The following is a 12507-nucleotide window of genomic DNA, read 5'->3' as shown; positions in this document are numbered from 1 at the left end:
GGTGAGAGACAGTATTTTACGGGAAGAGATCTGGACTTTCTCCCAGTAAGGCTACATGGTCCCATGAAAACAGTCCTCAGTCTTTTTGCCTTGCTAATATTCCTTTACATTCTAGATGAATGGATTGTGAGTGTCTAAAGGTAAGAAGAATGAACTTTTGGACATGCTGGTATCTCAACATCACAGTGTCAAGTTTTGCAGCCAGCACAGCATCAATTCCCCAAGGAGGAAGGAGTCACCTACAGGAGTAACCATTGAGACTCAGTCTAGCAGAAGTAGAAACAAGGACTCATCTAGCAGTCATGCTATACCTAGACAGGAACTTGGTGGAACTATGTTATGTAGAAATTATGCTAAATCTGAAACCACTATCCTCAGAGACTGAGGTGCTATAGGGGTGAGTGTGCCTCTGAGAATGTGTAAGGGAATGTTTGTAATTTTTTTAATGCTATGTCATCAAAGCAAATATCCCCCTGTAAAATCTATGGATGTTAAGTGGTTAAATAGAATGGGGTGCTTGTCACAGGTTCCTAGTGGTGGAGAATATGAACAGTAGGTGACTGAACTGATAATATCAGAGAAAAGACAGCTCAAAATTTTCACAGTACCCTTGTGTAGGGGGAGTACATCTAACTGGCTCTGGGATAGTGGGTTAAAGCATACTTGTTATGTTTCCATAAGTCCAAGTTTCTTCAGAAGGGAGTACCATGGATTCTTTTTCTTTATAGGTTGCTTGCTTTTAGAAATTCTTTGAAATTATACTGACCAGTTTCCTGAAATATATTAGATATTTTTCTTCTTTGATGTTTTTGAAATTCTAGGAATTCTGAGATTTCTCTTGATCATTCTTTCAAATAATCACTTTCATATACATGGCTTTGAAATATTTTTTCTGAGTATGTCATTCTGTCTTCCAATTTATTAATCCTGCTTTTGGGTACATTCATTTATATTTTCAAATTCTCTAGTAGTTTTTACATATATATGTATATATATATATGTATATGTCATTCTCTTCTTATTTTTGGATAAGAACATGAGGAGTTCTCAGATTTTAAGTCTTAAATTAGGAGGATATAGCGACCCTGCTGAATCCTTTCCCAGAGTAAATCCCATGGTTTAAAAAAAAATTGACTGCAACTAGTTTTCTAGTACTTCATTTTCTTAGTCATGAAAGCGCTTTTATCTCTAAATATATCTGTACCTCCAATAATCCAGTATACACATGCACTCCTTTTCCTTCATGTGGTTGGACAAGACCAATTCACAATTTAAGTAAGGTCAAGGAACTTGGAATAGGGTATATAAATGGGAACAGGGAAAAGTCTGTGAGAATGGACTAGCATTATATTAGCTTAAGCAAAACTACTTTGATATATATATATATCTTACTTGAGATAAGTAATAATTTTAATATAATTTCATTTTTGTAACAGCAATAGTCATATGTATATTTCTAATGATACTAGGCTGAGAAGTCTGATTTTGACCATGTGAAACCATGCTGGTTTCCCCACTTTTACATCATTCTCTGTCAGTTGAGTGCTGGACTTCATGGCATGCACAAGTATTTCATTATTCTCTTATGTTGTTTTTAATTCTGGGATTTTTAAGAATGGATATTATTTCAAGTATATCAAGTGCCTCCCTCTCCCAAATCCCCACCAACATCCATCATTTTCCTTTTCTGTCATATTAGCCAATCTGATAGGTGTCATGTGGTACCTCAGAGTTGATCGAGATTATGATTCATAAGATTATGAATCATTATAATAACTGAATACCATGACCAAACAGACATCATATTTTGAGAAATCTTTTTTTAAAATTGCCTAGATCTCTTAGGAACAGAGGGAAAAGTGGAAATAGAATGAATCCACTGGTCACCACCTGAAAGAAATTCCCAATTGAAAACTCCTAGGAATGTCAACCAAAATCCAGAGCTTCTAGGTCAAAGGAAAAATATATCAAGTGGACAGAAAGATAGAATTCAAATACTGAGGAGTCACAGTTAGGATCATATAATTTAACATTCACATTACATAACCCTCTCATTGGAGAGGGTAGAAAGTGTACGTTGAGAACTTCTCCCAGATCCTCCATTTTAGGAAGGTACCCAGGATAGCTATCTCATCATTTCCAATGGGACTGAAAGACTTCATAATGATGTAGAGTCATGTCCTCTCCTTATATGAGGTTAGCATGGGAGACTAATGTTAGAAATACGCTTGACACTGAAATTCAGGTATCAAGGGCAATTTATTATTATTGAGGAATCCAAAGGAATTGTTAAAGGTTCCTGGCCAGGAGTGGACTCCACTCTTCTTTAATAGAGAACACAGGAGTGAGACCAACTTTATTCTGTTAGACGGACATAGATTGATGCACCATCAGCTCAGTACCTCCTTTCAGAGAATGGATTGGTCTGCTCCCTTCTGGGTTACAATCTTCCCTATACGCTCCCAACATGCAACTTCTTGGTATATTCCCCCCTCCTCAACATACGTCCCATGTTCAAAAATGGCGGAAAACTCCTCCCTGTGGGTATGTAAGGTAATATTCAATTAGCCAATTAAGCATGCCTGGTAGCCATTTGACCCAGTTTTCTCTTCAACCCTGTTATCTGGCCATTTTAGACCAGTTGAAAGCCACTAGCTATTCTCTCATTGGCTAAATCCATCTACCTTAGTTAATTTTTACTCCTTCTTTGTTTCAGCTGACACTTGATTAATTATTCTGTGGAACTTACTTAACTCTTCTGTGGAAACCTAACTTTCTCTAACTTTTACCCATCTCTCACAGTGAGAAGGCACAAGACTAATTTCCCTGGCAAAACTGAGTATAATGTTACAGAGGAACAAACAGATTTTTAAAGAAATAGAGGACTTTCAAGCATTCCTGATGAAAAGACCAGAGCCACAGAGAGACTTTGGAGTTAAAGAGAAATATAAAAAGGTAAATGTGAAAGAAAAATGATAAAGGACTAAACAAGGATAAACTGCTAATGTGAAAACATGAGGTTATGATATAAGTCCTCTTTGATCCCTATCATCATGGGAAGGTTGGGACCCTTAGAAGGAATCCAATTAAACAAGGCCTGGGAGTGGTTCTGTTATATCTTGTTGATCCTTGTTGTTGTTGTTGTTGTGTTAATGACATGATTTGTGGTTGACTTTGATTTGAGTGAGGGAGAGCTGTTTAAGGTCACCAGCCTCACTTTCTCCTCCAGAGCCACCTGGGTCCAATGGCCTGATATTCATCAGGACCACTGGAAATGGCCCAGGATGCAATGGGAGACCTTGGCCCTTTCGTGCTAAGGCCTTTTCAGGTTCTCACTTTGAGTGAAGTAACACCCATTCAGTGAATAGGCCTCTTTAAGAAGTGTGTCAAGGGATGACCCATTTAATTAGAAAAAAAGAAAAAAAATCAAGCTGGGAGGGGAAGACCCTCAGGGCTGCTGTTCCAAAGAGAAATGGTTACCAAAAGGCATTCACTCTAAGGTGGGAGGGGCCAAAATACAGCCACTAGGTGGAGCTTGGGCGGGGACCTATTGTGGTCCAATCTATGAGCTTCAGAGTGAACTGGGTTTAAGGTTTTGTGAAAGAAAGAAAGAGAGAGAGAGAGAGACAGACAGACAGACAGACGAAGGAAGGGACGAAGGAAGGAAGGAAGGAAGGAAGGAAGGAAGGAAGGAAGGAAGGAAGGAAGGAAGGAAGGAAGGAAGGAAGAAAAGAAAGGAAGGAAGCCAGTAAACTAGCCAGTGAATCCCAAGTTAACTGAGGAGCTTCTGGCCATCAAAATTTATCTCCCTTTGGAGAGGAGAAGGAGAGGGAGAGGTTGAGTTGAGTTACCAAAACCTTAGAAAAGAATGGAAAGCAGGAAGAGGAATATACTGTGGGGTTGGGGAAGAATAGGAAGATTAGGGAAATTTATTTCACATAATAAAGGGTGCAGAAGTATAGTGCTCACTATACAAGAGGAGGGGATGAGATGGGTAATTGGCTGACATTGGATCCTTACTCCCATCTGAACTGGTCAAAGGAGGGAGAAATACACACACACACACACACACACACACACACACACACACACACACAGATTTGGATACCGGGATACATTTCATTCAATAGAAAAATAGGAAAATAAGTGGGCGGAGGGAGGATTAGAGGCAGGGCCAATTTTGGGAAGGATTAGTCCTGAGCAAAACAAACTCTACGGATGTACAAAAATGTTTACAATTCTTTTGAAGTGGAAAGAATGGAAAGCTGAGGGATCATCTGAGGGATAAACTGCAGAATGGATGAGCATTCTGGTATATAAATGTGATGGAATACTATTGTGCCGAATTCTTATCGGCATAATGATCAACCAGGATTCCAGAGGACTAATGATGAAATGTAGCCCCTGTCTTCTGACAGAGAGGTGAAAAACTCAGAATGAAGAATGAGACCATTGTGGGGAAGGAGGGAGGCATGTTCAATGTGGAGATTTGTTTGGGTTAACTATAATTTTTATGATGCCTTTTGTTTTTCTTATGTTCTCAATTGGGGTAGGGTGGTTAGGGTGAGAGGGTGAAAAGACAGATTTTGGCTGATTAAAACAAATTTTAAAAAAAAAATTTTAAACCACCAGAAGAATGGACAAGACTCACACAGACAGATATCTTGGATGTGTTGTGATCCAAAGACTGAGTACATACCCACATCAATGAAATCATAGATTCATGGAAATATTGAAGTTTCCTGAAAACATTTCCTTTAATAGTTTACTCATACTTGTGTTCATTGCTATGCTTTCTACTATAGATTCTGTCAGCTTGCTTGGTAGGAAAGTAAGCTTCATTAGCTTGAAGTTCCCAGGTCTTGCCCCTTCTTATGAATAATTGTCATAGTTATTTGTAGTTATGCCATCCTTACAAAATGTCATATTTATGAATGGACATAAGTGTTAGCTCATTGGCTATTTGAAATAACAGGTCAAAGCTAAATAGATCATAATTTTAGTCAAAAGTTCCACAATTTCACCTATTATTCTAAAACTTTCAGGTATTAAATCCCATAATATAACCACTTCAAATTTGTGGCTCTGGTTTAGAAGATGGTATCCTTTTACTATTCTTTGATTGAGTTCCTCCAATCTTTCCACTTAAAGGGATAATTTAGAAATGGGAACTTTTCTAAATTCCCCATCAAAGCTTTATAAAATGAAGTATGTGATCGCTACACTGGACATTTTTTTTTTACTTAAATTGCAATTCTTTGTCACAGGGAGGTTTCAATGTAGAGGGAAGGTAGGGGGTTACTTCAAAATGACTGACAAAATTTATCTATAAAATTTAATTTTAAAAATAAAATCACCAGTATAATATATTAAAATATTTAATACATTTGATTTCCTTTTATGCCATGGTTGATCAAGTGTGTCCACTGATTGTTTAGTCAGTTCTCTTACTTTTGGTCTTTTGGGTTTTTTGTTTGTTTTTGGCCTATGTCTGTTATTTCACCTGTCAAATGAAAATCAAAGCATTCAAACTTACTGGTTGTGAGCATGGAGTGGCATATGACCATGCCCAAGTAAATCAAGGAACTCTTTACTCCAAGTCCGGTACACTTTCTGCTCTACAGGGTGTCCCATACATCTTAGGGCCATTTCCTGTTTTAATTTTTTAAGCTTTGAAAATAGTATTTTATTTTTTTCACTTACATGTAATGATAGTTTTCAACATCGATTTTTATAAGATTTTGAGTTCCAAATTTCTCTCCCTCTCTCCCTTACTCCAACACAGCAACTAATCTGATATATGTTGTACATGTGCACTCATGATAAACATATTTCCACATTAGTCATGTCATAAAAGAAGAATCAGAACAAAAGGGAAAAACCATGAAAACCAAAAATAAAAAAAAAAAGTGAAAATAGTATGCTTGGATCTGTATTCAGACTCCATAGGTTTTGGTTTTTTTTCTGGATGTGGATAGCATTTTTCATCATTAATCTTTTGGAATTCTTGGATCATTGCATTGCTTAGAAGAGCTAAGTCCATTATAGTAGATCGTTGCACAATGTTGCTGTTATTGTGTACAATGTTGTCTTGGTTCTGCTAACTTCATTCAGCACCAGTTCATGTAAGTCTTTCCAGATTTTTCTGAAATCATCCTGCTTGTTATTTCTTATAGCACAATAGTATTCCATTACATTCATATACCACAACTTGTTCAGCCATTCCTCAATTGAAGGGCATTCCCTTAATTTCCAATTCTTTGTCACCACAAAAAGAGCTGCTACAGATGTTTTTGTACATGTAGGTTCTTTCCCCTTTTTTATTATCTCTTTGGGATATAGACCTAGTAGCAGTATTATTGCTGGATCAAATGGTATGCACAGTTTGATTGCCCATTGGGTATAGTTCTAAATTGCTTCCTAGAATGGCTGGATTAGTTTACAACTCTACCGACATTCTTCAGTGTCCCAATTGGGAAAATTGGGACAGCTCCAATATTTATCATTTTCCTTTTCTGTCATATTAGCCAATCTGATAGGTATCAAGTGGTACCTCAGAATTGTTTTAATTTGCATTTTTCTAATCAATAGTGATATAGAGCATTTTTTTATATGACTATAGATAGCTTTGATTTCTCCATCTAAAACTGACTGTTCATATCCTTTGACCATTTATCAATTGGGGAATGACTTTTATTCTTATAAAATTGACTCAGGTCTCTATATATTTAAGAAATGAGGCATTTATTGGAGATACTTGTTGCAAAATCCCCCCCTCCTCCCCAGTTTTCTGCTTTCCTTATAATTTTGGTTCCATTGGATTTGTTTGTGCAAAACCTTTTTAATTTGATGTAATCAAAGTTATACCTTTAACATTTCATAATGTTCTCTCTCTCTCTTGTTTGGTCATATATTCTTCCCTTCTCCATAGATCTGATAGGTAAACTATTCCTTGATGATCTAATTTGCTTATGGTATCACTCTTTATGCGTAAATCAAGTACCCTTTTTGACCTTGTCTTGATATGTGTGAGATATTGATCTTTGCCTGGTTTCTGCCGTACTATTTTTCAGTTTTCCCCGCAGTTTTTCTCAAATAGTGAGTTCTTGTCTCAGAAGTTGGAGTCTTTGGGTCTTAGTGCAGTTTCAAGCGATGCCGCCACACCTTAACACACTTATATAGCATTCTAAATTAAATCCTTACTTGCTTTGGCTTTTTTTCTTCTAAATTATATAATTATCTCAATGTTCAACTTAACTTTGAATATGTGACATCGGCCTTAGGCGTTAGATACTAAAATAATGAAGTGACCTTGCCTTAGTCACTTCACTTCTGTTTCCTCATCTGTGAAGTGTTTTGAGAAGCGCTTCATAAACCTTACCACGCTACACACGGAAAGGAAAGGGTCTCTGGGGGCTTCAAAGCACCCATGATGGGATCTCTGTTTTACTTCACTATCTGTGTGACCTTGAACAAGTCTCAATCTCTGTGAACTACAATTTAATTGTAAAACAAAGGGGTTGGACAAGGTTCCTGCCAGTTCCAAATAGAAAAAAAGTTTTTTCTTAAAACATGAAAAACGCTTCATTAATTCTCATCCTCTAGGGGGCCCCCACTCAGCGTGAAAGATCTTGCCCCGCCCGAGCGGAGGGTTTGCACGAGGGCAATTCCCCCTACGCGCATGCGTCAACTGCTGAACACCGCCCCTCCCCTTGGTCTCAATCCCCTCAACTAAGATTAATGTCTGTTTCCCATAAGCCGATTCGTTAGAAGGCTCCACTTTCTTTTTTTTTTTCCCTTATCAAGGATTCTTCCCGGAGCTACGGCCGCGCCTGCACCGGTGTGCACCTTTCCCTCGCCAGCCTTTCCACTAGTGACAGGGATTGGTAGCGGCGGAAGAAGGCCGCCGTCGAAAGTGCCGACGCCATCCCTGGCCTTACCCCAACCCGGTGGGAAGGATCAAGATGGCGTGTCTGCTGGAGACCCCAATCCGCATGAGCGTCCTTTCGGTGAGTGACCCGCGGCGGCCGCCCGGGGTGGGGACGGAGGGGGGGCAGCTCCGCCGCCTTCCGGGCGCGGCCACGTTCTCCACCGACTCCGGTGGATCCCGTCCAGTTCCCCGGGGGGCGGCCCTCCCTCCTCAGCCGGCTGGGCTCCAGGGAGGTGTCTGGGGAGCTCTCGCTCTGGGGACTAGGGAGTCGGAGATCAGCCTTGGGCAGCGGGGCCCTACGGGGATCCGGAACCCCCGGCGCCGGTGGGGCTGCCTGTACCTGGTTGCCATGACGTCTGTCCACCCCAAAACCTGGTCGCGGCGGGGGCTGATGGCTCATCTCCCTGCCCGGAGCGTGGGGCAGCCCCCTCCCCCCGGCTCCCCACGGAGCCCCGGGGAGGCTAGAAGGGAGGGGCGGAGCTAGGGCAGCCTGCCGGGCTCGGGGCTCCGGGCTGGAGACCCCCCCACACTTTCCAGGGGGGCCAAGCCTGGGAGCGGGGCACGTGCGGGAGTAGCTTGCGGCTCAGTTGGCGGGGTGGTCCATGCTGCAAGTCCTGGAAAAGTGTTTGCTGTCTGCCCTCTTTTATCCGGAGCTGTCCATGGGGTCATTTCTCTGGCTTGAGCTGCCCGGGGTTTGTGTGCTTAGCGGCGGGTAATAACAGATCAACTCCTTGGAGGAGTTAAAAGAATAAAAAGAGGGTGACCAGACGTTGACAAGCATGGGGAAAGGGCACACTTGTAAGTCTGGCCTTCCGGCGCTTGGAAGGCTGTCACTTAGAAGGGGGAGGATACCAATCGGTTTTGCTGGAGAGAGGTCGGAACTAGGGCCAGTGGTGGAAATTGTACAGCCCTTACAATTGGAGCTGTCCAAAAGTAGTTAGGACTGGAGAAGCAGCGAGCTTATGAAGGTAACTGGAAATGTTCAAGCAGAGACTGGATGGCCGCTTAACCGTGAGAGGTGTTTTAGAAAGGATTTCTACGTGGGGTGACGAGTTGGAGCAGAGAGCTTTTTTTTTTTTGAACTCCAGAGACCCTCCCATTTCTTTATTCCAATGCTTTTCTTTCCACCTCTCCACGACCTTTCTAATGCTTTGGGTTTTGAGATTCTACCTGAGAAAATGAATAACTTCTAAGGCCCCTTTTGTTCTGTGGTAGTAATTGACTACCGTATTTGGGGAGGATTTTGAACAGCTCTGGACTAGAGAAATGGGAACTTTTCTTATCCACTCTAGATATAGCATAGTGCATTGACAATGCAAGTATTACAGTTTTAAGTAAAAGTTTGTAAGTAAAAGTAAAAAAGTAGACCCTGAGCTGTCCATGACACTATCCTAAGTCCATCTTAATAAATTTTATATACCTTATTTATCAAATTCAACACAAAGGTCTAAGAACATGTGTTCTCACCCTAATCAGATCAGGCCATTCTTCTGTCTCTTGACAGTGACACCAAATATTTTTTTGGAGTATAATGGTAGTTTTAGCAACCACAACTTTAAAGATTCAGAAGTTCAATAAATACTTATTAGGCAACTACTGTAAGCATAGTACTGTGCTAGAAGTTAGGGAATTATAGCGTCTAGATTCGGCATGGCCTCTGCTCCAATGCAGTTTACAGTCCAGTAGGGTACCATGAACATTCCTAACTTTTAAATAAACTTCTTTAGTGCTATGAACTATGCATCTAAGTTTCAAGTATTTACTTGCTGTGAAAAGTAATTTTTTGTTTTCTGAAACCACCTTCTTCATTCTTCAGGGGCTGCCTCCTAACTCATGTTGTGATAATCATTGTTGGATAGAGCAAACTGGATGTTTAGCTCTTATCTCATGAGGTGCAGCCTGTTGGTGGGGTTCCCACAATTCAAGATATGATTTCAAAGTTCTGTAGATCCAGAACTTCATCTCACCCAGAGTTGATTGATGTCTGAGATAACTTGCTTATACTGTCCAAACAAAGGGATGATTTGATCCAGAATCCCAGTTTATTAAATTTGTGGATACATTCTTTAAGTGACTGAAAGCTTCATGTACACTATTCTGGTGACCTCTTTTCTAGTATTGAGGTAGCTAGGAAGCTGAATTGGTAATCAGAAGACAGATCGACAAGCATTGCATCAGAGAGAAAGTTGCATTTGGAGTAAAAGTCCTGGCTCCACTATTTGCTACCTGTTTGATTTTGGACAAGTTACTTAACTCTCTGGGCTCCAGTTTCCCCATCTGGAAAACGAGGAGATTTGATTAGATAAACTTTGCGGCTGTTTCCAGTCCAAAAACTTAGGCTCCTATTAATGAGAGTTAAATTATCATGATCATGATCATCCTAGCTAGTATTTAGTTCCTTAGGTTTTGCAGAATGCTTCAGAAGTGTTATCTGATTTGATCTTCCCAACAATCCTGTGAGATGCTACTGTTATTTCCATTTTAGAGATGTGGACACTGAGTCAAACAGGTTAAATGACTTGCCCGGGCTCCAAGCCTGGTGTTCTATCCATTACTCCACCTAGCTTAAAGAAGTTAAATATTTCATTCAGCTTAAAGATTTTCCCCTATACTTTCTCTTCCAGTGAATTTATCTGTTCCACTGGCTTTAATGATCGCTTCCTCTACAGATGACCATTCTCTATCCCTAGCACCTGAGGATTTTCCTGAGCTGCAGTCTTACGTCTCCAGCTTCTTGCTGGACATATGTACTGGAGTTCTGCCATAGCCTCAAATTAAACATATCAACAAAGTACTATATAAATTTAAAGACAGGGACTGAATCTATAATTTTATTTATATAGGAAATGAAATTGTGTCAGAATGTAAATGCCTTGAAAGCAGTGATTGCTTCATTCTTTACATTCGTATCCCCAAGGTAGGTCAGCACCTTCTCTGCAACTTGGTCTTAGAGAATTGTCTAAAAGTACCAAATGTTTGAGTGACTTTCCTAGGGTTACATAGCCAATAGCTGTAGGAACAGGACTTGAACCCAGTCTTCCTGGTTGGAGACCTGCTCTAACCACCGTACCACTGATGCATCTCATATAAATGTAAGCTGCTATTATTCCTGGTCTTCCTCACAGCTGTGACTTAGTGTAGCATTTACTACTTCCCACTTAAAGTAATAATACTAAAGACCTTCTAACTGATGCCATTACCTCTCTGGTCTTTTGATTCTCCTGTCCCTCCGAATTAATTTTATTCCCAAAAGACTTTGATCGTATCACTCCTCTACTCAAAAACATATTGGCTGCCCAATTAGTTAAGTAAACTACTTAGCTGTGATACACTGTGATAGTGGAAAGAGAAACATGGGACCTGAATTCAGGTCCTAACTCTGCAACTTATCTGCTTGGCCTTAGGCAGATAACTCGATTTCTCAGTGCCTCATATCTTCATCATTAACATGAGGACCTTGGACTAGATGGCTTCTGTGGACCCTTTCAGTTTGAGTTCTATGATCTGATGGTCAAGACGTTTCAGAATCCAGTGCCCATTTACGCTTCTAGCCTCTGCTGTTTATACAGAGAACCTGTGCTTCAACTAAACAGGTTTATTCTATTTCTTGAGTACATCTTGCAGTTTCTTACCTCCATGTTTTTGTTCACACAGAATGCTACATTTCTTTTTAAAGAGATAGTGCCCTCTTTTTCTCTACTTGTAGAAACCCAATTTGTCTCTCAAGATTGATTTTAATTCCTTCCTCCTCTGTGAAGTTTTTCCTGAACTATGTGAAACTGTTCTTGGCCCAGTGTTCTTGCATATTGAACTTTGATAGTGTTTCTTATTTAACTCATTAATTTTATAATCATCATTTGCTGCCTTGTTATCTGTTGTTTTATGGATACATGTCTTGCCTTCCCACCTTGATTACAAACTCTGTTAAAGGTGAGAGCCAGTCTTTTAACTAATAAGTTTATTCATGAACTAATCTGTTTAACTATGGAATAAGCTTTTCTTTTGACCTAGAATACTTTTCTTTTCCCTAGGCAGTGTTGAAAACATACTGATGAATTCTTACTATTGTATGTTCATTTATATATTGGAGAATGGCTTTTGTTCTTATCCCACAAATACAAGTATCTGTTGTATCCCACAAATACAAGTATTTTTATCAGTTCTTTATGTCATGGATAGCTGATCCTCATCAGAGAAATTTCCTATAAATATTTTAAATTCCTAGCTAACTGTTTCTCTTTTAATTGTAATCTCATTTATTCATTCATTTATTTTTGCAAAAGCTTTTCAATTTCATGTAACCAGAATTGTTAATTTTTTTTCCTCCTGTGATTGATTGTCTCTGCCTCTTGTTGGGTCAAGAACTTCCTCCTTATCCATAGCAGAGAGTTAACTGTCTCCTTTGTTTCTCCTCTAATTTGTTTGATACAACCTTTTATATATAGATTATTTATTTGGAGGTTAGTGTGGTATGTGGCATGAGTTGTTTTTCTCTAAACCTAATTTCTGTCAGGTTGCTTTATAGTTTTCTCAACAGTTTTGTTGAATGATGAGTCCTTACCTCAGTCCTTGGATTC

The 12507-nt window shown here is 39.7% G+C and overlaps 1 protein-coding gene across 1 annotated transcript in view; it reads left to right on the top strand.

Annotated features, from left to right (window-relative positions):
* The first annotated feature begins 7830 nt into the window (after window positions 1–7830).
* ARMC8 (armadillo repeat containing 8) overlaps window positions 7831–12507 on the top strand; it is a 129855-nt gene continuing 125178 nt past the window's right edge. Inside the window, exon 1 of the mRNA XM_036744695.1 lies at window positions 7831–8009. Coding sequence (XP_036600590.1) covers window positions 7965–8009 — 45 coding nt within the window. The 5' untranslated portion in view covers window positions 7831–7964. The remainder of the gene's footprint in view (window positions 8010–12507) is intronic.

The sequence above is a fragment of the Trichosurus vulpecula genome, chromosome 2, assembly GCF_011100635.1.
Source record: "Trichosurus vulpecula isolate mTriVul1 chromosome 2, mTriVul1.pri, whole genome shotgun sequence".
NCBI classification, from domain to species: domain Eukaryota; kingdom Metazoa; phylum Chordata; class Mammalia; order Diprotodontia; family Phalangeridae; genus Trichosurus; species Trichosurus vulpecula.
Note: the sequence above shows the minus strand (reverse complement) of the source record. Positions and strands in the feature narration are given on the sequence as shown.